The 23,491-nt window shown below is 41.0% G+C and overlaps 1 protein-coding gene across 4 annotated transcripts in view; it reads right to left on the bottom strand.

The window, feature by feature from the left end:
• kidins220a (kinase D-interacting substrate 220a) overlaps positions 1 to 22,329 on the bottom strand; it is a 45,584-nt gene extending 23,255 nt beyond the window's left edge. For 2 of the 4 annotated variants that reach the window (XM_086126827.1, XM_086126829.1), the window contains exons 1-24: positions 22,201 to 22,329; positions 18,538 to 18,606; positions 18,287 to 18,445; positions 17,717 to 17,815; positions 17,211 to 17,309; positions 15,309 to 15,407; positions 14,962 to 15,060; positions 14,306 to 14,404; positions 13,842 to 14,039; positions 13,660 to 13,758; positions 12,660 to 12,758; positions 12,440 to 12,538; positions 12,187 to 12,364; positions 11,927 to 12,091; positions 11,665 to 11,844; positions 11,125 to 11,290; positions 10,874 to 11,025; positions 10,450 to 10,550; positions 10,157 to 10,342; positions 9,864 to 10,004; positions 8,623 to 8,860; positions 8,459 to 8,550; positions 4,549 to 4,693; positions 4,240 to 4,402 (exon numbers count right to left, since the gene is read on the bottom strand). In XM_086126827.1, the coding sequence (XP_085982953.1) occupies positions 4,240 to 4,402; positions 4,549 to 4,693; positions 8,459 to 8,550; positions 8,623 to 8,860; positions 9,864 to 10,004; positions 10,157 to 10,342; positions 10,450 to 10,550; positions 10,874 to 11,025; positions 11,125 to 11,290; positions 11,665 to 11,844; positions 11,927 to 12,091; positions 12,187 to 12,364; positions 12,440 to 12,538; positions 12,660 to 12,758; positions 13,660 to 13,758; positions 13,842 to 14,039; positions 14,306 to 14,404; positions 14,962 to 15,060; positions 15,309 to 15,407; positions 17,211 to 17,309; positions 17,717 to 17,815; positions 18,287 to 18,418 (3,029 nt within the window). In that variant the 5' untranslated portion in view covers positions 18,419 to 18,445; positions 18,538 to 18,606; positions 22,201 to 22,329. Of the gene's footprint in view, positions 1 to 4,239; positions 4,403 to 4,548; positions 4,694 to 8,458; positions 8,551 to 8,622; positions 8,861 to 9,863; positions 10,005 to 10,156; positions 10,343 to 10,449; positions 10,551 to 10,873; positions 11,026 to 11,124; positions 11,291 to 11,664; positions 11,845 to 11,926; positions 12,092 to 12,186; positions 12,365 to 12,439; positions 12,539 to 12,659; positions 12,759 to 13,659; positions 13,759 to 13,841; positions 14,040 to 14,305; positions 14,405 to 14,961; positions 15,061 to 15,308; positions 15,408 to 17,210; positions 17,310 to 17,716; positions 17,816 to 18,286; positions 18,446 to 18,537; positions 18,607 to 22,200 lie in introns of those variants that run through there. The other 2 variants (XM_086126828.1, XM_086126830.1) reach the window with 2 other exon arrangements.
• Positions 22,330 to 23,491: the final 1,162 nt, after the last annotated feature.

Raw genomic sequence — 23,491 nt, 5'->3', positions numbered from 1 at the left:
CAACGCTGGCGCACAGCTCAGACTGTAATTTGTTTTATTGCCCTTACAAAACTTGTCACGCAAGTTTTTTTTTTTAAATCAGATTTGGGTTAAATCGGGATTCTCCAACTCCAGTCCTCAAGGATCGCCTTTCTGCATATTTTCCATCGCTCCCTGATCAGCTCATCTTCAAGCTCTGCAGGAGCCTGATCACAATTCTGATAGTTTGCATCTTGTGTGGTGCAGTAGGGAGAGATGAAAAACATGAAGGAAAGCAGACCTTGAGGACCGGAGTTTGAGACCCCTGGTTTAAATGATTCCAGTCAAAACCTCTAAGACATCTTTGCTGCATACTGTACACAATTCGCAGCTGATGTTACATTGCATCAGTTTGGTCAGCCCCCTCCCTTCCTCGTTTGACCATTAATGAGGTAAATTGCTGAGGTTATAAACCGATTCCACATTCTCCATCAGATTAGAGGCTGTATTGCTTGGTCTACGCCCACTGCCGTAATTAGCGCTCAACATTTCTCAAAAGACATTTCACAGCTCTTGTACAGAGGAGCCAGCAATGCTGAATGCCTCAAAGGCAGAATTATTTGCACTCCAAACTTCTTGGCAAAAAGATTCAGATGAAATTTGGAGGTTGAATAGACACCATGTGTGAGGACGTAATTGGTTTCAGAAAATCTTGCAAGACTTTGGTTCAGTAAGCATCTACGAGCATGTTTTGCTTTTGATTTGACAGACATACAACATAAATTGAGCCACTGAGAACTAGAGGGGGCCAGCTCAATGTTTATTAATTGTATAAATGTAGAGAAAAAGGTACGGTATATATTTCAGTTGAATATTGGTATGAATCAGGGTTTAGTTCCACATTTGAAATATAGCAGCAGTCCTTCATCATACTGGAAATTATAAGAAGAAAATTGTTTTGAAATTCGAAACGCTTAGGAAGTCAACCAGCTTCAAGGAATGGGTTGTGTTCCACTTTGGAGGCTCGGCTGTAATTCCTTAGCTCAGATCTTTTTTTTTTTCTTTTTCAGAAATGTTTGCCATGTTAATGATAATTATTCATTCATACTTATGTTTAGGGACAGGATATCACAAAGGGTGTCTGTCATCACTGTGTTTAAAATATTTGCCTACTACTTAATCATGCATGGGTTAACCCAGATGAAAGCTCACCTGACAAGGATTAAACCCTGCAGCTCTTTATTCCCCCCCCCCCCAATCTCTAAAGCAGCATTCTAAAATGGCTTCTGAGCATTATTAGGCATAATTCCTTCATTCTACGATTTAGAAAATGATGTTCTGCTCAGAAGCTTATAATGAGGAGAAGAGACGAAGAGCCGACTGCCTTGTGACTGAGATGCAGGGCGACAGCTGACCTATAAGGGCTGACTCACCCCCACATTCACTTCACCACTAATATATTCACTTATTAACGCTCAGGGGAAGTGCAGTATTGCTGTGTAAGAACTCGCTCAGTGCTCTGCTAAAAAGCAAAATGTGCAATGTATTTTAAAAAGTACGATTTTACATTCATAAATTGGATTACACTGTCTATTAAAATGAAGTTTGTTAGTTAGATTGGAATGCCACAGTCTCCGATTTTGTTGCACTACATTGGAATGCCCTCAACAAGCAACTTCAAACATTTACAGCTAAAAATGTCAAAGCATAATTTAGTGTAGCTCATTATAAATGAATGATCATGTTGTATGACAGTATAATGTGGTATGACAGTACAGTGAAGACACTTAGATTGTCCATATATGGTACTAGCCATCTTGCAAATAAATAATCCAACATTTAAAACAGGATTACCATTTTGTCTCTCGTCGTCCATGTGCTGGTGAATTGTTTAAAAATGTGAATGGTATCAGTACCCTTTGAAGTAGTGTATATATTACCAGTACATTAAACTAGTTTATATATTCCAGATAATGATGCATTTTATTTCTCGGTTACAACAAAAAGCAATCTATTACAGTAATGAGGTTGCTTTTTGTTGAGCAACCCGACACTGCATTTTGGTGAGTCTAGATGTACACAAGACAGACAGCAGACAGTCAAAATGTTTTTGAATTTTAAGTCCAGTATTGCCTTGGACTGTCACAAAGGAATCTGAGGACGCATAAACCAAAGACCTGAGTCTTATCAATGGTAGATTTGTGCACAAGCTTAGGCCCCAAGGCGAGGCCTGTTTAAGATGTCATCATCATTAACGTCATTTGTCCGACGGCCACAGCGAGACAGAGTGGCCATTTGGAAAGACACCCAGTGAGGAGGAAGATGAAGACAGACAGCGCTGTTGGTCAGGAACAGGAAGATGGTTACATTAGGTCTAATGAGCAAATGTGAGCTCACACCCACGCTTTGCTAAATTGCAGCTTTTTGTTGGACATTCTTTTTCTCACAAGCATGTCATGTTTACTTCCTATAATATTGCCGTGACAAAGACATAAATCATAATATTCAAGCGTTAGCAGACTTAATACATCATAATCTTGTCATCCTCTCATGACCGCAAAGTCAAAAGATATGACTGGGGAAAAAAAAATACAATAATGCTGTTCTAATGAGGAGGTGGTTTTCCATGGATGGAGGAGACCCGTCTGTTGAATCTAGTTGGGTGACCGGCTGACATTAAGTGTGTGTGACACTTCCCTGCCGCAGGAGTTGTAGGCGCTAGTGTATTGTGACAGAGTGCAACCTTTAAAGGCCAGCGACTGATGCACAACAGCGCCCAAATCCCAGCAACTCAGCCTACAATGGCCCTCCTCCTAAGAGCATCTGTGGCCGCATATGCACGAAGATGTCATGTCACCGCTGCGGTGTGCACACAACACTGTCCCTTAGCTGCTCAGACAAAGACATCGCAGACTAATTTGACCGCTTCTAAGAAAACCATGTCAAGTCATTAATCTAACTTGCATACTTTAATAGAGTCATAATTTGACGCGTGCATAATGAAAAAAAAATACAAAATGAGGAGCACAAGCAATGGCACTAATTACCATTTGAAGGCTTTTGGAAATGAAAATCATCTACTGCCACCTGCTGGTCAAAATTATTGACACCGTTAAAATAAAAGGAAAAGGGGGAAAAAAAACTTTAATACATACTGTACAGTAACCTGAGGATAAGATAATTGTTTCAATGACGATGATGTGTTTACCCGGCAGCAAGTTATTTAATGGAGCCTGCTAAGATGAAGCGTTGGAAAAATTCAGAAAAAGTAATAAATGCCTATCATCAAATTATAATACTTTGGCTGTCAAATGTGCACTTTATGGCAATTTTGATCTTTTAAAATGACACAAATCTCAATACTCTTCTCACTGGGAAACAGTTTTCATAAATCGTTTATTGTGTGCGACAGACATTTATATTTATATTTGTTGTGGATTGGTGCGTAACGAAGCACTGTAAATTTTTGACTGTGGAAGGCCACAAATGGTTAGCAAGTTTCTCCTCATGGGATTGGAGGGTCCTCCTCAAGTTCTTGGAACTCGGTCCTCCTCAAGTTCTTGGAACTCAAAGAGTCTTATCTTAGATAATTGCACTATTGACGCATCCTTCAAATTGGTGTGCTAAAATCGTCAAAGAAATCAAGTAACTCTCAAGCTCCGATCCCTATCAATAAACATTTACAGATGGTGGCCCGACTAGGCAAGTTCACATTTCATAAACATGATGAAATCAACACAATCTTGTTTTAAATACACAACAGCGGTGTTTGGGTCCTCGTTAGCGAGCAGTGAGCCTCGGCTGGCTAGGCTAGTGGGGCTAAACATTGGCGAGTCACTCCCAAGTCAGGAATCATCGCCCCATAGCAGCAAATAAGATATACTTTTGACAAGTATTGTTCTCACCAAGGGATAATGAGGAAAGATGGAGAAGCCATGCTAAGCGCTAAACTGAAATTGACTTAACTGTGAAAGACCAGAATAAAGGGCTTGCTTGGGTGATCGAGTACACTTTTCACAGAAGTCTGACTGGAACCACGTTAAAGCGGAGTGTATCTAACTTTGAACAGCAAAACACCTGGCAATTGAATAAGTGTCTGGAGAGAAAATTATTCACAACAACGGCTGTGACAAGACTGGAACCGTATATGCAACTTTAGACATAAATGTTATGACACTACTTTAAGATACTACCGCCCTGTTTCCTAAAAATAATGTGTCGTGTTGTGTCATGTTTTTTTAAAATACACATTAAAAATAGAACTACTTTTTGTGTTCTTACCTCTCATAGATTGTCTTGAGAGAGACCTGATCAGAAACGCCATCACTTTCTTCTAAGAAGAGGATGATCCATGACGTCCTGTAGGGCCACTCCTCAGTCAGATTGATCCACGACGCCAGACGATCCCAATTGAAGATTATCTGATTGGCACGCAACAGACGACCTGCCAACAAGAGAGCAGACATGGCAGGTAATCACGTTGGCACAATAATTAAAAAATAATAATAACAGTTAACTAGGGGGTCTGTGATTATGAAGCAGGATATAATTATGAAGGTAGCTGAATTGAGAAGTGTGCATGTTGTTTACCAGTGATAGAAACAATATTGAGCAGCCTCCTCATGGTCTGGGGGCTGATGTCGCTGAACCAGTCCTCAGTCACCAGCAGCTTTGTCAAATCGAAGGACATCTGCCTGGTGATGGTCCTCTGCATCTGGCGCCGCCGGTATGTGTCCTTCAAAGATAGCCATCATTTTTTTATTTTGGAAAATTACATTCGCTCAACTAAATATCTTTCATGCTTAGAAGGGTCACATATGTCTCAATATGAAAGGATGCTGAATTAATGCTGATATTTAAACAGTGAAAACCGCGAATAGAACTAATCATCCACAACGGTTTAAAAGGAGCAAAAATTATTTCCTGGAATTCGTAAATCGGCCGTGTGCCCCATGAAGGCAAACTGAAACCAACTGTATCATGAGACCCCAGAGATGGCCTTCAGGGTCACCATGTGATCTCAGGCCAAGTCACTTAAAAACATGATGCTGAAATAAAAACGTACATGGCTCAGATGCCAGACCTTATCTGCAAATAATTCATGCTTTTTTTTGTAATATATGCTTCTAAATTGGGAGTCCCTTAAGAACAAATCAAGGGAACAATGAACGGGGCTCTCTCTCAAAAAATCTTTTCAGCCACATTCTTATCCAGCAGCCTGTCCTGTCATATAATCTGCAAAAGAGAAAAACTCTCTGTGACTGCAAGAGAAAAACAAATCAAAGAGCCACTGTCCCAAGCAGAACAGTCATAACATGACACACAGGCTAGCTATTGACACAGATCCACCGGGGAACATCTGTGATAGTATCAGACAGCTGTCATGGTCATGAGCCAAGATGAGGCTTTTGGTCGACTTTGAAGTCGTAATACCACGCTTGTGACCTCTTTCTCGGAGATGAAACATATGGCCAGCACTCAGTCTGGGCCCAAAAGGTCCAAGTTGAAGATAGACTTAAGAGTTTTCAAGCCGTACATCCGCTTTGCAGACAGGCTACCATTTGACAAGTCAGACTAGGTGAAAGTTATTTGCGGTCAAAAAGCATGTATCATCTCCATTTCGACATCTATACAATAATACAATACAATACATGCTGATTTATATAGCGCTTTCACAACAGCGGCAGCTGTAACAAAGCGCTTAACAAAACAGTTAACATAAAGTAAAATAATAAACACAACACATAACATAAAACACGGACAGCCGTGCAGTCCTAACCACTTTTCCGTCACACGCTTTGTTGTTTGAAGCAGTTTGAGATGAAAGAGGAGAGAATCAAAGTGTCCTTTAACCAGTGGATCAGAGACGTCATGCTCAAAATGTGCACACGTCGGCTACAAGCTAAGTTTCAAAGTCAACAGGAAGCTGTAGCATCCATTGACGAAAAAGAGATAGGTTCACTTCTCCTGTCCCATGGAAATCCATTTCAATTCCAAGCGGCGACTCTTGGTTCCAAATACGCATCGGCGCTCTGCACCAACGCTCCTCTATCCTCATCCTCAACTTCAGCAGCCATCCATCCAGCCGCACCAACGCTGACTGTCCAACAGCGCCGACATATCCACTGAACAAAACGGGGTTGTGAAAAATGCTGCCCATTACAGGCGCAAAAAACACAAGCGCCCCAGGTCTGTCCAGCACCGACTGTCAATGGCGCCGACATTCCTCCCAATCAAAATCTGTGCTAGTACAGGCGTGCTGCCGAGAAGGCGCAACCACCAAGCACAGATACTTCTCCTTTGACGAATGTCGTGGCCAAAAAACGCTGAAAACAGTCCATATCAGGTCCACATGATGAAACAACAAACAACATGTGACAAAACAAAAGACAAAAACACCAAAAAAGAACAAAAAAGCAAGGCTCTTGAAGAGCACTTGCCGAAGGCTGCCTACTCGGGCGCCATCTTGGGGGAAAAAAAAAAAATCTCCCAAAGACATGGCCTTAACTTAAAATGTACGTGTCTAAAAAAATACTAAAAGTGTCTTTCTCTTGGTCACGTCATAGTGTCGGTATGTACCGGAATATTCAGTCAGTAGCAGGCTATGCATCCGGGCCTCATCCACCTTTTAAAACCACCTTTTAATACCACCATGATCATGACGCAATTATAGAATCAATTACCATATATAAAAACACAAGACAAAAGCAAACAACTGTGCCGCGCACATCATCCGGAACAGTTCAGAATCAGAAATCATCGAGTAAAATAATATATGATGTCACAAAAAATACATCACACTCACTTGAGATGCTGAATATGAAATATGTGTGAAGATCACTATAGATGTGTTTTGTGAGTCGAATTAGGGTTGCTCCAACTAACTGATTTTACTATGGGCCATAGGTGGTGAATTTGAAATCTGATTGGTGACAGAAATGGTCACAGTGTTTATGTAGTTTAAGTTAAATTGGCCAGCACCGAAGGCCCTGGATCGATTACACTGACAGGGCAGCGCATAAATTCTGATCTGATTGGACGAAAAAATCCACATTATTATCCTGGGAGCAGGGTAACTAATAGAAATGCCAGGAAGTGACTAGACTGTTGGAAATAAATTGATAAAATAATTTTTGGAACAAATATTGAGAATTTGGAAACTTTTTAAAAATGTTCACCAAATCAACATTATTCAAAGAAAGATTGAATTTCCAAGCAGGAGTAGTTAGGGTAACGGTCACAATACTTGTTTGCATATTACCTACACAGTAATAAAAAATCATTACTTCAAACTAGAAAAATGAGTGATGAAAATGAGTCATTCTTTCATTTCCCCCTCCTACAAAGAGAATCAAGGACAGAACGCCTCCAGAATCAAAGGGCTAGCACCAGCATTTGAGGGTGCCAGAGGTCTAAAAAAATGTTTATCAAACAAGTAAGGTAGGCGGGGAGGGAGTGGCGAGATCATGATAAGTTCTCGCAGGGGGCAGGAAGGCATCAGCTACAAGCGGCAGTGTCGCTTAGCCTCCTGCCAGCAGAGCCGGTGCCAGTGTTTTGTCGCGGGGACCCACTGCTGCTGCTCGGCCTTATCATTAGATGGGGGCGACGCAGCGGGAAAGATAAACAGCTATTACATCAATTACACCAGGAACATTGGCTGCACATCGAGCACCCCACTCAGTCTTTGCTCACTCTACATATCTGTGTCTCCTCCTGTCCACTGGCCTATACCCCGCCTGCCAAAGCCACGCCTGCACCAAGCATCCTCCTCAGGAGGCGGCGGAAATGAGAAAGCAGCAAGGGTTTCCATGACACTAAGTCTCACCCTTGGCAGCAAACATTTTCCTGAACAGACAGGATGGAGGGTGAATACCATCACAATGGAGTAGTAGATGATTTATTTGAGATTAAGTAGGCAGTAGGCAGTTTCCCCTCTGTCACGTGCAGCTTTTAATTTTGGGAGGAGTTCTTTTCTTTTTTGTCGTACGGCATCTGTAAAGTCTTCGTTGATGTAGATGTTGGAGCCTTTTAAGTATTTTGCTTTTTGTAGGATCCTTGATCTGTCCTTGCTACAACGTAGAAAATCTCCACTGCCTCCTTGAGGGATCTCAACCCTTTCCATGCCAATAATTCCCATGTGTATCGTGATAGCAAAGTAAAGTATGATGCTACCCATATAACCTAAAACGGTTCTTAAAATTGTCCTGGTTGCTTAGTACTGTACAACAATATAAAAATTTTGACGGGAAACTGAATTTGTAGTCATACCATGAATAATTTCTTCCAGATGTTGTACCTTGTACCATGATTAACAATGTTAAGATTTTCCCAAAACGTTGCCTAAACGGCTAATTAAAGTTTTCTGGTATCACAGCCTTCATTTATTATATAATGGGAAGAATGAATTCTAATCTTGTACAAATTAGAAGTCAAACAATAACCTGAAACAGACTGCGTTCGACCTCGGGTTTCACTCTACATGTTTTAAAACGAGCTTTACCCTGCGGTTAAGGGCGGTCTTGCTGCCAAATTTTGCCTGGTCTGGAGCCAGGCTACTCTGAGACATCTTCTTGTCAACATCTTCAGTCCATCCTGGGGTAAAGGACAATCAAATGAGTAAAATATTCCTTTTCACCTAAAGTCCTGAGATGCATTTTGCTCTACCTTCTGCAGCTAAGCTGTCGCCATTAGTGGGTGCTGCCATGCAGAGCTTCCTGGCAGTGCTGAGACCTCTGCTGTTGAGGAACACTGGCAGGTGGACAATGTTCCTCATGTAGTCGTGGCCGTTGATGTTGGAGTCTCTCAGCACGCTGTTGAGGTTTTGGTTGATGGCTTTAATGATGATATGAGGGTCGCTGGCAAAGATGGAGATGAAGGGCCCTTTAGAGAAGAGAACTCGCACCTAGTCAGAGAAGCGGCAGTAAAATACGTCAGGCAAAGGCTCGATAATTCATTTATGGATAGCTGTTGACAAATTGTTGTCATTTAAACCCATCGTAATAATATTTGGACTAACATTTGGATGAGCATGTGAAGTTGACTGAGACAGAGAAGTAAGCAGTGGGGGCAAATTGTGAGAAATAAAATCCAAGGTTTATCCAATTTGAACATAATCCCCTCCATAAACGTACTTGATGTTGTCAACAACATCCTATTTTATTAAACGTGTTGTTGCTCAGTTTGATTTTTTTTAAGAGAGATGAACAGTGAGCACAACAGAGCCCATATTAATTTGTCTCAAATGAATTAATCTAATCAAAGAGGAACATGTTTATGGATATCATCATTCATTCAGGAGATTTCAATCAAAAGTGTACAGCTCTCTTTGTCTTAGAAGGCATTTTGGCTCTCATCTGAGAAGGCTTTATCAGTTCATACAACAAGGAGGAACATCGTGACTTGTGGCACATTGTAATAAATCTTGTCTTTGCAAGAATTTATAGGGGATTTCCCATGGTGCTAACTATAAAGGATGGTGTCCAAGCGTCACAAAACAAGGGCTTGTGTGGCACGTTTTCACGGTTTGTTAAGCCTCGGCCATTTCGCCACATAAACTTAACATAGGGGGATGAACCACCGTTGCAGCAGCATCTGTCAACAACATCATGTGAACTCAGCACAGTGCATGCGCTTACTTCAGACAGATGAGGAGATTAAATTAGCACACAGGAGGTCGCAATCTACTTTGGGCTCACTCTGCAAAATAATAACATTTGGCTAAAGGTGGAATAATTCTATTAGAGCAGCTGGGAGCAGGAAGCTAAACTTAAAGGGAAGCCGCGGCAGCTGGGAACAAAAGGGTGGCTGTACACCACCAGAGTGTGTTCAAGGAAACTGAAAATTAGGCTCATGGGAACAAATATTCTTGAACTACAACAGTGACAACCACCAGCATAACCACACACCGTGTCCAGCATTTGCAGCACTTTGTCCTGTTCACAGGCATCCAGCCCGTCTATGATTACGGCCATTCGTGTCTGGTTCTGGGTAAAGCCATCGATTGTCTTGGCCATCTTCGACATTAGTTCTACCTCGTGCTTCAGAACCTGCCATAACAAGGACAAATAAAGGCTTCAAAACGTTTCCAAGGTACTGCGATAATTAGATTTTTCTGGTCAACTACTCGGAAATGCATATCGATGCAATTTCATTTACAATCTCAAAGAATTCCGTCTGGGAACAAATGCAATTAGTCTACCTTCATAAAGCCTTCACTCTTAAGCTGGTGCAGATTGTTGGCAGCCCTGTGCAGGCGTTTCCTCTGGGAGTTGAGGACTGAGTCGCCCACCTGCCACCAGGTCTTACAGTTGAACAGCAAGGCCAGGCCAACCACACTGGCCATTGCAATCAGCACTGCATTCACTGTCAGGTTCTCGGGGTCCACCTGGACACAAAGCACAGATCAGTCAGATGCCAACTAAAGCAACGAAAACGGTTCCACATCATGCGTTTTGTAGAATATTCTGGCAATTTCTCATTGTCTTAACCCACCTTAAATATTGCTAGCAATGCTAAGCCGGCGATGAGGCAGCACAGTGTCAAGGCAAACAGTACAAAGGATGGCACGCAGCATGTCTTTTTCCACTTTTTACCTGGTAGGTGGGAGGACAAGAATGATGTAATCCTACTTGCAATGTGCTAATCGTAATCAACAGCTTCCTCAACCACTAAATAATGCACTAATGGAACTAAACACCAGTTGTGTCAAGCCCTCATTTACTTATTGCAGTATAATAAACCACGGTAACAAGAAGTCTCTGTCATACTCCAGCCAGTGTACAAAGAAACATGTTAGATTTATATGACATTGACCAATAAAATTTAAATCTGTCCATAGTAAATGTAAAATATAAAACTACAGTTCAGCTGTGAGTTTCTGGAAGGTAGTGTTAGAACTGAAAGACAGCAAAGTTACCTTGGATTTCATCATTCTTGAAAACCCTAAACAGCCTAGTGGCCATGAAACCAAACTCCCTTTCACATGCATCTGAGAGCGTGGCAATCATCTCGGCCATGGACGTCTCCCCTCCGACACTGGACAGGCGATTGTAGTCCGTGAACAGGAACCTGTCACCGATGAGAGTGTAAACGCACGTATTTTAACACGCAAAGACTCCGGTAAAACAGCTAAAGGTGATTTGGATTCATTGTGACTGTCAATGTCACCTGACAGGTAGTGCACGGGTTGTTTGTTCAGGCAGTTCGGGTGGATTGACAAACATCAGTTTGAGGAGAAGCTCCAAGTAGCCAATTTGTCGGGCAAGCCGGGTGCTGATGACCCATGCCCAGTTCCAGCTCTCTCTCTCACGTCGGCTTCCAAAGTACACCAAAACTGGAGTAAAAACAAAACAACCAAGACTTGTAATTGAATTATTTTAACATGGGTACATATATACAATCATATATACGGCTGTTTATTTTCTTCTGGCATGATTTCTTTTCAAACATCTGTTTATTGGTTGTCTAATGGCGCCCTCTAGCGAGCAACAGATTTGAGAGCATCTTTTGATTATTAGAGTACAGTTCAGTGGACGCTGGCAAATAGTTACAGAGCCTGGCCGCAATAGCACACTTGATTGTAATTCCATTCCAAGAAGTAACCCATGAATAGCTGGCTAGACGGGAGTTCACTGGAGTTGGATTCTTTTGGGAGCCACTAAAGCTTTCACAAATGATTGAGACCCTGTAGCAAGTCTGTCAATTTACCAAAGAAGATGTAAATCAAAGCAAGCAGGCTGAGGGAAACGGCGATGGCCAGCTTGTGATCAACGGTAAAGCCCAGTATCACAGCAACTGAGCCACAGAGCAGGAGGGTGAGGAAGACCACCAGCCATGAGAACTGGAACAACGGCTCGATCTGCTGCCCTGCAAACGTCTTCATTTCATCTGAGAGACCATTGTGGAAGATAGAGGAGTCCTATTAACAATTACTTCCCGAATACATTTCAGATGTTGTGTGAGTGATTACCCTCGAGTTTCTTCAGAAGAAAAGATTTCCCACTACCCCATTGTGCGTACAGACCAACACAGATGGGTGGTTGCATGGTTGGCTCGCTGAGAATGTCTGCAAGAGCGCTGCTGTACAGGTCATAACCCAACATGTCCCCGTCTGATTCAGTTGGAGAGAGGTGTTCTGAAAGAGATGAACAATTAAAATAAACAAATAAATAATGAATTGCTCTGGGTATTTCCAATGACTCCTGCAGAACAACAAGCAAATGGTCATACTGGCGCCAAATATTTGCGTGAGGATGCTTTTCTGGTGGGTGCAATCAATGTTGTATGGTGTCTCTCCAGCCTTGTTTGGGCGGTAAAGGAGGCGGCCATCTTTAGGGTTCCGGAGCAGCAACTCGGCCAGCTTTCGGCTCCTCCCTCTGATGGCGATGTGGAGGGGTGTGTCACCTTTCTGTTCAGTCAAAAGGAAGTCAAGTGAAATGAAGATGACAAAAGGACTAAGTCATTAAGAGTTAAAAGTCCTGACCTTTTCTACGGCGGACACCTTTGCTCCTTTATCCAGCAGCAGCTCGACGATCTCTATGTTCCTCATTTTTGTGGCTTTGATAAGTGGGGTTTCTCCTTCCTATAATAACCGGGTACACAATACACTCTTATTAGTTTTGAGAATAATGATGGATAAACATGGTGAAGAGATGGAGAGGACATGCGACATTTGAATCCTATGTAGCTGCGTGATGTTATACCTTGGTGCAGCTCTCCGTGTCCGGGTTACACTGCAGTATGTCTCTCACCATGGTGGCATTACCTTTCTCCACTGCCCAGTAGAGAGCAGTTTTTCCATCCTGATGTGGAAAAAAAACATTGGGATTCACAACTGTATCAACCACACAAAAGAGCAATAGTGTTGAGGTAAAGCTGAGTACAATGAAGGACTATTATCATTCCTTTTTTTTTTGGATGGAATCTTTTTTGGCATAAAGGAAGTGCAGGAACAGAAATGGTACGTGCGTCAGAGTTCAAGAATAGCACAGTTTGGATGTTTTTAAGATTCATTTTACACGGTAGCTAGCATACTGTCACACCTGTCATTAAATACCATCTTATCCTAACATCCATCCATCCATCCATTTTCAGAACCGCTTGATCCTCACTAGGGTCGCGGGGGGTGCTGGAGCCTATCCCAGCCGTCTTCGGGCAGTAGGCGGGGGACACCCTGAATCAGTTGCCAGCCAATCGCAGGGCACACAGAGACGAACAACCATTCACGCCCACACTCACACCTAGGGACAATTTAGAGCATCCAATCAGCCTGCCATGCATGTTTTTGGAATGTGGGAGGAAACCGGAGCACCCGGAGAAAACCCACGCAGGCCCGGGGAGAACATGCAAACTCCACACAGGGAGGCCGGAGCTGGAATGATGAATGTAATTACTTGAGCATTGTGACATTTGTATGAGCTAAGGTATCGAAGGGATAAAACAAATCTATAGGTTTTTAAACACGAAAAAATATGTCAAAAGTTAGGGTTCCACTAAAACAGCAATTTCGGATTATCTGCAAAATATGTGTCATGCTTTCCATTTTGTTTTTAGAAACCCAAATATTTGCATGAACTCTGGGCCGTGGATTTAAATTCACTTCAAGTAACAACAGAGCAAAACAGAGTATCGGGTTACAGTGAACACAAATAGGCCTCCTGCTTGCTAGTAAAAATCAACAAAAATTAGGAGGGGAGCGCCTACCTGGCCCCTGACATCAATATCCGCGTATTTGTTCAGCAGAGCTCGTACTATTTCCACATGGCCTCCTCTCACTGCTCCAATCAGCATGGTCTCTCCACTCTGGAGGGAGGAAGCAGTGTGAAGGGAATTGCTTTTGCTTTCCCATGTGGATGTTTGAAAAACAAGTGTGCAGTGGGTCTCACCCTGTCTGGTATGTTAACATAAGTGCCAGCATCCAGCAGATCCTGTACAATTTCGGTGTGTCCCTCCTTGGCAGCAATGGCCAGGGCTGTGTTTCCATCCTTGTCGGTCATGTTGACATTCGGGTTCCTCTTCAGCAGCTCCTTGACCACTTCAGTGTAGCCACCTTTCACTGCCACGATCAAAGCTGTCATGGAGTTCTGAAAAAGAAACCATTACTCAACGTAACTTTATTTCATGAATATTAAAAAAAAAAAACGTGGCTGCTGCATCCAGAGTGATCTATGTACACGGAGTAAAATCGCTGATTTATAACATTTTTTTAGAGGAAAGTCTAGTCCCAATGTGTTATATGCATCCAGTAAAATACAAGTTTCTGTGTCTGATATTAAACAAGTATGTAACTTTTGACAGCAGCCATAATGCAGGCATTATCGACCGGTCATATGATCTATAATCCGCTTACGGCTCCTTCCTGATCCACATCGGCTCCGTTGGCCAGAAGGTGCATCACACTGTCGTAGTGACCCTTCCTGGCAGCCCAGATCAGTGGGGTGGTGCCGTACTGCAAACAGAGAGCGAAATGAAACCATGAAAGACCTACTGAAAAGTTGGAGAATATATTTTACAGTTACACTGCAGAACTGATTTAATTATTCAACAAAAAGTATACAAGGAAAGGACAGGCAGTTTTGTATGATTACTAGAGGGAGCAGAAATACAGTCAAACCTCGGTTTTCGAACGTCTCTGTTCTCGAACAAATCGGTTTTTGACCAAAAATTTTCAGTTTTTTATGCCTCGGATGACGACCGAATTTCGGTTCTCGAACAAACTGAGCACACTTGAATGCATCACTTGACTCCTCTCGCCTTCCTTACACGAGGAAGTGACGCTTCCTCGGGTAGAGGAGGAAGTGACGCTTCCTCGTATAGCGTTCCATTGTGAACAGACATGTTCAATCAAGATTTTTATTTTTTTTAAAGGGTGTGGTTTCAGTTTTCGAACAAATCGGTTTTCGAACAGCCTTCTAGAACGGATTATGGTCGAAAACCGAGGTATGACTGTACTCAGATAACCTGTACCATTAGTACATTCTTTCTGTTTGGGCAGTGTGTCGTTACCTTGTCCGAGCAGTTGACTTTAGCTCCGTGCTGCAGCAGCAGATGGACGATCTCAGCATGGCCTCGACCCGCCGCCCAAATTATGGGGTAGACGCTATACTGTTGGGAAAGACCACGGGGATGATGTCAAGACAGGCCTGATGCTTTTAGCCGTCTTCTTATTCAAAGAAAGATGGGAACTTAATAAGAACTCTATTTAGAAACCACCATCCATTCCAGTTCAAATATTTTAAAATACACTATGTACGGTAAAAATGTTATCCGCACCACCATCAGATCATATATCGTTAAAAATAAGAATATTCTAATGATATATCCATGTAAAATACCGTATCCAGTCTTAGTACCTGACCAGTGATGTTTGGGTTCGCGCCTTTACTCAGGAGCAGTTGCGCCACATCTGTACGACCTTTATAGGCGGCCCACATGAGAGCAGTCCATCCTCCCTAATTAGATGACACACACAACCACAAATACCATTTGCTTGAACATAGAAAAGGTAGGGTAAACTACCTGATGTGTAAATTACATGATGTGAAAAACAATTGTAAATAGCACTGCGATTTATCCATTTTGTATTTATATTGCACTTAATTGAACGGTGTTTGTTTGTTTTTTCTTCTTTCTTCTTTCTACCCACATTCTTGCTGCTGGAGGCTGTAAATTTCCTCAGTGTGGGACAAATAAAGGTTATCTTAAACATCTAATGACGACAAAGTAGGCAACATCAATCTGGCCACTACAAAGACAACCTTTGTAGTGCCGTGTGGGGATTCAAGACAATGTGCTATTTACAGAGGGAGTGACACATTGTACCAAGTTCACGGTGGCACGACACACAATCTCTTTGGTGCTTTTTTTGTAGTTATAAATAATGCCAATGTGATGCTCGGGGTGCATTTCAAATCACACATGGTAATGACTCAGATCATGTCCCTTCCTTTCAGTCACTGACCAGGGCTAAGTGGTAAAGGGTGACGGCGATTCATGCAACTGGACACGAGCGACGACTGTATGCTGTTGCTCTCGTAGGTCTGTAGATAAATCGCTTTTCCAGAGGCAAATCCTATCGTTGCCTTATATGAATAACATTAGAGGTCTATAAATGACATCGCCAAAAAGAAAGGAGCCATCAAAGCACTACTGGTAGTAATAATCTCATTTTACAGCTAATGGATCTATCTTCAGCTTTAGCCAGCACTCAGGTCATTGAGTGATAGCTATTAAATTAAGACATGAAGGCTTCTTACATTTAGAATTGTAATACTGTATGAATTCCCATAACTATGTAAAAATAAATAAATGAGTTAATAATAATAATCAGCAGTGTGCCATTTTTTAACTTACATTCAAAACAATCTGCCCTTATTGCACAAGCATTCACAATTCTGAATGTTTTTTTTTCGACAATATTTGAGCATTAATATTTCAGAACTTTTGCCTCCTGCCCCAGACAATAACACATATATGTTGTTTATTTTCCTTTTTCTCTCGTAGTAGGTGCTTCAAAAAGTGCAGCCAACAATGGCAACACTTCTGCATCTGCTGTAATTAAATACACACTTCCTCCTTGTTCCTGCTGCAATCCGTCTGCCCTATCGCTGCCTTCCTCTCTCTGTCCTATCACTTTATCATAACCTGAATGGATGAGGCAGACAGTCACCTGGCGCTAAGTCTTCAGTCTGTTTAAGCTTTCTTTCTTAGATGGAGTTTGCCTCTCCCTTTCTCGATTAATGTCTGCGTCTACGAGTTTCAGTTGTTTTCTTATAGGTAGAGTCTGACAAATGGTAAAACTCTATTACCTTACAGTCATCATCAAAATTGATCTTAAAAAAAATAAACAAATAAATAAATAAATCATTCCTTCCGGCCCCATCTTCAGGCCTCTATTTGAATTTCAGATTTTTTTTTTCCTGAACTTGTCATGCCACCACAAAACTGACAACATTATTTATTTTACACTGCAGCTTTAAAAACACCTTCACGTTTAATGTGTGAGGAGCTTGGTCTTTGACCTGCTCCATCGCTATATAAATCAGCATGTATTGTATTGTATTGTATATGCGCGCGTTGTGATGTCTTCTGCTGTGAACTGGCAACATTGACTTTTACTGACTTGACTTGACCAAATGCCTGTTTATCCTTGGTTTGGCAATTACAAAGTATCAATTTTCCCTCACCGTAATTACTTCACAGTGACTTACAATTTGACTTCTTGACTCATCATTTATGGATGACGATATTCTCACCATGTCTCTGTGTTCCACGTTAGCATCGTTGTCCAGCAATTCTCGCACAACCTGGATGTGGCCTTCCTTGGATGCTGACATCAGCGCTGTCCAGCAGTCCTGTGCAAAGATGCTAACTGTTACCATGGTAACCGCCGTCCAGCTCCATGTCAAGCTGAATGAGTGCCTGGCTGAGCCCTGTGTTATACAGAACCTACATGGGAGCGATGCTGATCATAGCAACAAAAGGGACTCTAATGTGCCATTATTCTGATATACCGGGTTATGTGAAAGGTACGGACAGTGTGTGTGCACGGTGGACGGACTCTGAATGACGCTATCAGAGACCGTGAAGATAAAAGTAGTTAAAGCTGAAGTTGGTTCCTACAGGTCCTGCACAAGTGGCGTAAACATCAATTACCCCTCCCCGTTTTTACAACTGATGTCTTCATTGTCATTGTGTACCACCTTTTCCAGAGCACTTTCAATTCATTTCAAGGTTGTTTTGAGTCCATGAGCGAGCTTACAACATCATCGCAGTTAACATTGGCTCCTCTCCTGATGAGCTCCTGCACAATCTCCAGATTGCCCTGCTCAGCTGCCACCATAAGGGGAGTCTGTCCATTCTGAAGGGAGAAAATAAGGAGATCAAGAGCATGTTCATTGAATTTAAATCACGCAAACAACCTCCCAATTGAGAAGGCAAAGTGGGAAGGTCCATAAAGACAGCTACATTTCGGACATCATTACATACACGAGAATCGATTTGTGATGAGTTACAGTCCTAAATCGCCTTGATGCGATCCCACTTTCACCACCCCACGAATTGCTCTCAAGGATCCGCCGTATTCAGATTTTTTTTGCCCATTGCTGTGGACTGACATTTTATTTGTGGAAATACATGTTAATGTCTATGTATTATATGTAATATAAAGAGAAAATATCACCATCTAGCAGTCAACAGCACATATTTGTTTTTTCCTATACTGTATAGCAGTTTTCTTTTCCTGGCGGATGATTGTCCTTTTTACACACAGCGCCCTGGAAGTACACCCTTATTGTACAAATAAGCGAACAGGATTGTTGTTGCAACTTACATCACTCCTGCTGTCGACGTCTTTGAACTTATCCAAGTGTGCTTTGATGGCAGCCAGGTTCTCCTCCTCCACGTAGCTGAACAGACTTTGGACAGCCACGGAGGTCATCTTCAGGGAAGTGGTGGTATCCATGGCTCAGTGGTCAACACCGGGAAACCGCTGTGGCAGGAGAGGAAGGAATGGTACTGAGCCTTATTTCATACATGGATACCAGGTGGGCAAACAGTGTCGGGCAAGCAAGAGGGAGTGACCTCTTTGCAGCAAGCGTAATGGCAGTCTTTCAATAAAATGAAGGGTTCCAGAATGAAAGGTGAGCCAAGCTGTAAAACATAACACAAAGCATATTGAAAATGAATATTCGATGTGTAAGGTAAATTATAGATGATTTTTGTCATATTTGCAGGTTCACAAGGTCTATATTTGCAGGTCGATTAGTCAAACAGTTTTTTTCACATTTTAATATGAATAAAACTACATAGAACAAATACGCAATATATAAAAGTGTGTCAAAAGTAAAAGTGTTGAGGGTGGCTTGCTAAAAGATTCAATCCCAGAATCGCTTGACTCTGAGGCAAATGTGCTCAACTACAACCTCAACCTGCTGCCCATTCAGTTATTAAGGTGTAGAAAGGTCATTTACGCATGGTACTATCCCTGTATTTTTCGCAAAGGGATATAAAAGAAGGTGTTTGTTTGAAATGAGGGGTTTTAGCTGCTTAAGACACATCTGGAGACTAATTTGGGCCTGCCAAGCCACTCTTTGCAGCGATACGGAAATATTTTAATCAACTGAAAACGAAGATTAAAAAAAAAAAATTAAAAGTCGGCACAAGAGTTAGAAACCCCTTCCTAAAAACCAGCTCTTCATTTCTTTCTTTATTTATTTTTTAAGAATAATGGATGATGGAGAAGTGGAGCAGACATAGTGCATACATAATTTAAATTCTGAAAAAATTTGGTTAGGGTAGGCGCAGATTTGCTCTGGTTTCACAGCAGTGTACACTCATTTCACTTACGTAACTACCAGATCACAAATTCACCCTGAGCAATAATTAAACGTCTTGTGGCTACTTTTATTTCACAGAACAAAGGAAAAGCCCATTAAACATGGCAATACTGTAAGAGGGACTCAGACAATCAATAAACATTAATAATTCAGCGGAGTTGGGAGTCTGGCAACCAGTCCAGAGTGTACCCCGTATCTTGCCCAAAGTCAGCCGGCCAGGACAACATCCAGCTCGTTGCTAAACGTAAAAAGGACAAGCACTATAGAAAAACGATGGTGGGGTCAGAGTTGACATTGTGGCACGTCCAGGTGTGTTTTCCGCTACCAAAGTGAAATCGCAGCTTCGGATTCCTGCAAGCGACCTCAGAAGAGGGTTTCCCTACACACGGCTCGGGGTTTCAAGATAACCCTAGAGACATGCAGGCAGCTCATGCCCACGTTAATATTGTCTGACATAATTGTTGAGCAAAGAGCGCAAAGAACCGATGTGGTGAAATACTGACTTTTCTATATGCTTGTTATTTTCCCATCATAGAAAATGTCAAGCCTGAGAGCAGGGAAAAAATCCTTTGTTGACAGAGAAGGCAACAGTTAACACGCCCTCTCTGCTCAACATGGAGATGACTACATCACATCCGTGCGCTCATCATTCCGGGAAAAAAAAATGAAGCCATCAAAGAAAACCAACAAGTGGTCGAAGCTAGTTTATAACATATATGGCAGATCGTAAAAGAAGAAACGGGGCTCTCTCTTACCTTTGTGGAAGGTAATTTTTCAACACCAGTTAATCTTGTTCTCACACCACACATACACAGCATCTACAAACACTGCCTGGATCAAGCTCGGCATCCCCCCACCTCTTTTTTTACAGACTGAATATTAGATGAGGGGGGTTGGACTCCACCCAATGGCTTCCCCCAGACAATAGCAGTACAACATTTCCATTCAGGGCGTGCTACACACCATTGCATTCGGATGAAAGGGATTATTTGTGTCAGATCTATTTTGTGTGCCATGTCGTAATGATTGAGTGATTGAGCCACAAGAGCAAATCGAAATGCCCAACATCCAGTTTATTAAAACTAGATGGTTCTAAGGAGGTTGTTTTTATGTAACCACATTATTATTTTCATTCATTCATCTTTCATCGCTCATCTATTCTTCATTTCAAATGTATATATAATATACAATATATAATATGCAATTTTTTTTAACAGAATAACATTTATGTGGGGGAATGAAACCAGTGTGCCCACACTGGAACGACGACACCAGAAAGAAAAAAAAAGATTAGACTATAGATCCATTGTGCGCATATATATATATATATATATATATATATATATATATATACAGGTATATATATACACATATACACACACACACACACACATTTATAACATTTGAAAAACCAATTAAAATCAAGGTAAAACTAGAGTTGAAGAATAAATGTTTAAAGATTAAATTATAAAAGTGTAGTATTTTTATATTCAACAAAGAATGTTTTTTATCTGTTTTCCTGTGTCTACATTTACCAATATGAAAGTTTCTTTTTTTAAGGGTATTCATGTGACACAGCGACACAACAGCTAAAACAAACAAAATGTACATTGAAATAAAGATAAACAACAAAATCACAAAGTATACGGATTTTGTTCATGCCCAAAGACCCCCCCCCCATTCAAGTATAACTTGAGTGCTTTCTAATAAACAACAAACATGTACATAGAACATGTCTTCATAATAAGATTACTGTATGTCTTAAAATAAACACCAGAGCCATGTTGCAAACCCAAGACGAGGTGTCCTGGTTGGTCCAACAATATATATATTTAGAACATAAAGTAGGTTATCCATGGTTAAGGTGGCAATGACGGGGATAATTTTACTGATATTTAATTGAGGTTAAGTCAAAACCTGTCATTTAAAGCTTTGATTTCACAGTACCTCATTACAAACTACCACTTTAAATAGCCCTTGTGGAACACTGATTAAACATGGAACAATATTGGGTGAAATTAAGCATTACTGTCAGATAAAACCATACTGCTATCTCTGGGTTAATTCAAAGCAGCAGGATGCTTTTTTTTCTCCAGCCCGCATACGTCCAGTGAAACATCAGCTAACTTTTATCAGTTTGTAGGATCTGTTTAACGTTGGGATATGTCCGATCGTGTGTGTGTATGTAAAACAAAAAAAGCACCAGCCTCATGGAATTGTCGCCTGTGTAACGTGAGCAACATGCAGAAGCAGTCAGTTTGCAGGCAAGACTCCAAATTTAACCAGTCAGCTCTTCATTACATGTCATGTAGATGTTAAAACTGCTCGGGATCCCTTTCAACGACCGCTCCACCCACCCCAAAAAAAACCCCACTCATAACCTACATGCATGAAGCTCTTTTTACAATGCAATATACTGGATGGATTATTTAATTTAAAAAATGGCAAGAATGCAACTTCCTGCTCTTAAAACCAACCATAGGGTTGAAATAGTTATTAAGCCGCTAGAATCATCCTGAAGAAATCAAGATAATGTGCACTAAAATGAGTTTATTTGGCCGATCGGGCAGTGGGCAACTGTTTTGGGGCTAATCAAAATGAAAGCACATCTGGAGGGCACTTTTACCTGTCACATGGCCACAATGTGACATGTTTGTGGGATAAACAAGGACCGATTTGTAATACTATCCAGCGATTTTGTGCTCTGGAAGGCTTATTTTAATGTTAATTTGTTTAGTTTTCAATCCACAAGAGGCGATGCCAAGAATAACAGTCACGAGTTGAACTTCCAGTCGCTAACAAGCTAGTTAGCCAAAGCTCCGGGTGGCTAGCACATCAACAAGTACTTGTCATTTTAACTAAGTGGGGAGGAAAAAAAGCACAGGCAGAGGAACCGAAATGTTCTTACCTCCAGCCAAAAAAACTGAAAACGCCGGGGCTTTTCAGTTACAATAATACAATGACATGATCATGTTGCGTTTACATTTGCGAGGCTTGTCATTTTCTTCTTTCCCCCCCCCAACCGAAAGACGTCGACGTGGGGGGTATGGAGAGTACGGTACAGAGCCGGAAAAAAAGCAAATACATACATACACACACTTACATATTTGAATACAACAGAAACAATCAAATAGAGTTGCTTATTTTGAATACAATAAAGTTTAAAAGACGTTTAATTTATATTTGTTTATTGAGGCGCGTCACATTGCGTAACCCCGCCTCCACGGATGTATAATGTACTCTTTCAAGACAACAGGGTACGAGAAAATGTTTAACATCCTTATATGTGAATTAATTTAAAATTAAAATAAACACAACATTAAACAATAACATTTATCCCAGAGCATATTTTTTTTGTTTCATGGCAAAGCTAAAAATTAAATGAGGTGTAAAAAGTTTAATTCAGTATTATACTTAAACTTATATCTATTGCTATTTATTAAATGTTTTACTTTTTCTTTTTTGGTTGAAGAATGACATTCACAAGCAATGAAATTACATTTTGTGTTAGAAAATGCTGTCAAGCAAGAGTGTGCAGATTTATGAGAAAATCCAGTTTAAAAAAACACAACTAAAAGGAGGATATGGACATGGCAAAAAAAAAAATTAAAGCAGAAGGCAAAGAGGAAAATGTGTTGTGACGGAGGTGGTGTGCATATTGTGCTTTTGTGAAGCTTTGTTTAAATGGTTTGAAAATCTATAAGTGATGAACTACATTTTTTGAATATTTGATTTTAACATGCTTGCTCGGGACATTTAGTCAGGTACAGGTATTCATATTTCAAAAATTTGTTTTTTTAAAAGTTTTTTTTTTTTATGGGGGGACAGCAACTTAGATTTTCATGTGAAATATTGTATTTTAATGTTTTTCCTACTGCTTCTTTTAACCGATAAAGACCAAATTAGAGGCTAAAAGTATGTATTTTAACTTTTTTTTTCGGAATGCGGTTTGAATGCTAACTCTTGTCTTCCTGATGTTGCCTATAATTTGAGAAAATGTCACTAATCACTACACAGTTGACAAAGTCTACACGCACCTGTGCAAATGCCAGTTTTTTGTAATAAAAAAAAGAGACAAAGGAAAATCGAAAAAAAAATTCAATTTTTTTTCAATCACAGTGGAATACTGTATAACCTACACATTTCAAAATATATTTTTAATAGATCTTTTTGAGACAAGAACTTAGAGAACAACAACT

Source organism: Hippocampus guttulatus, chromosome 13, assembly GCF_054856545.1.
Source record: "Hippocampus guttulatus isolate MCC_2025c chromosome 13, RoL_Hgut_1.0, whole genome shotgun sequence".
NCBI lineage: Eukaryota > Metazoa > Chordata > Actinopteri > Syngnathiformes > Syngnathidae > Hippocampus > Hippocampus guttulatus.
Note: the sequence above shows the minus strand (reverse complement) of the source record. Positions and strands in the feature narration are given on the sequence as shown.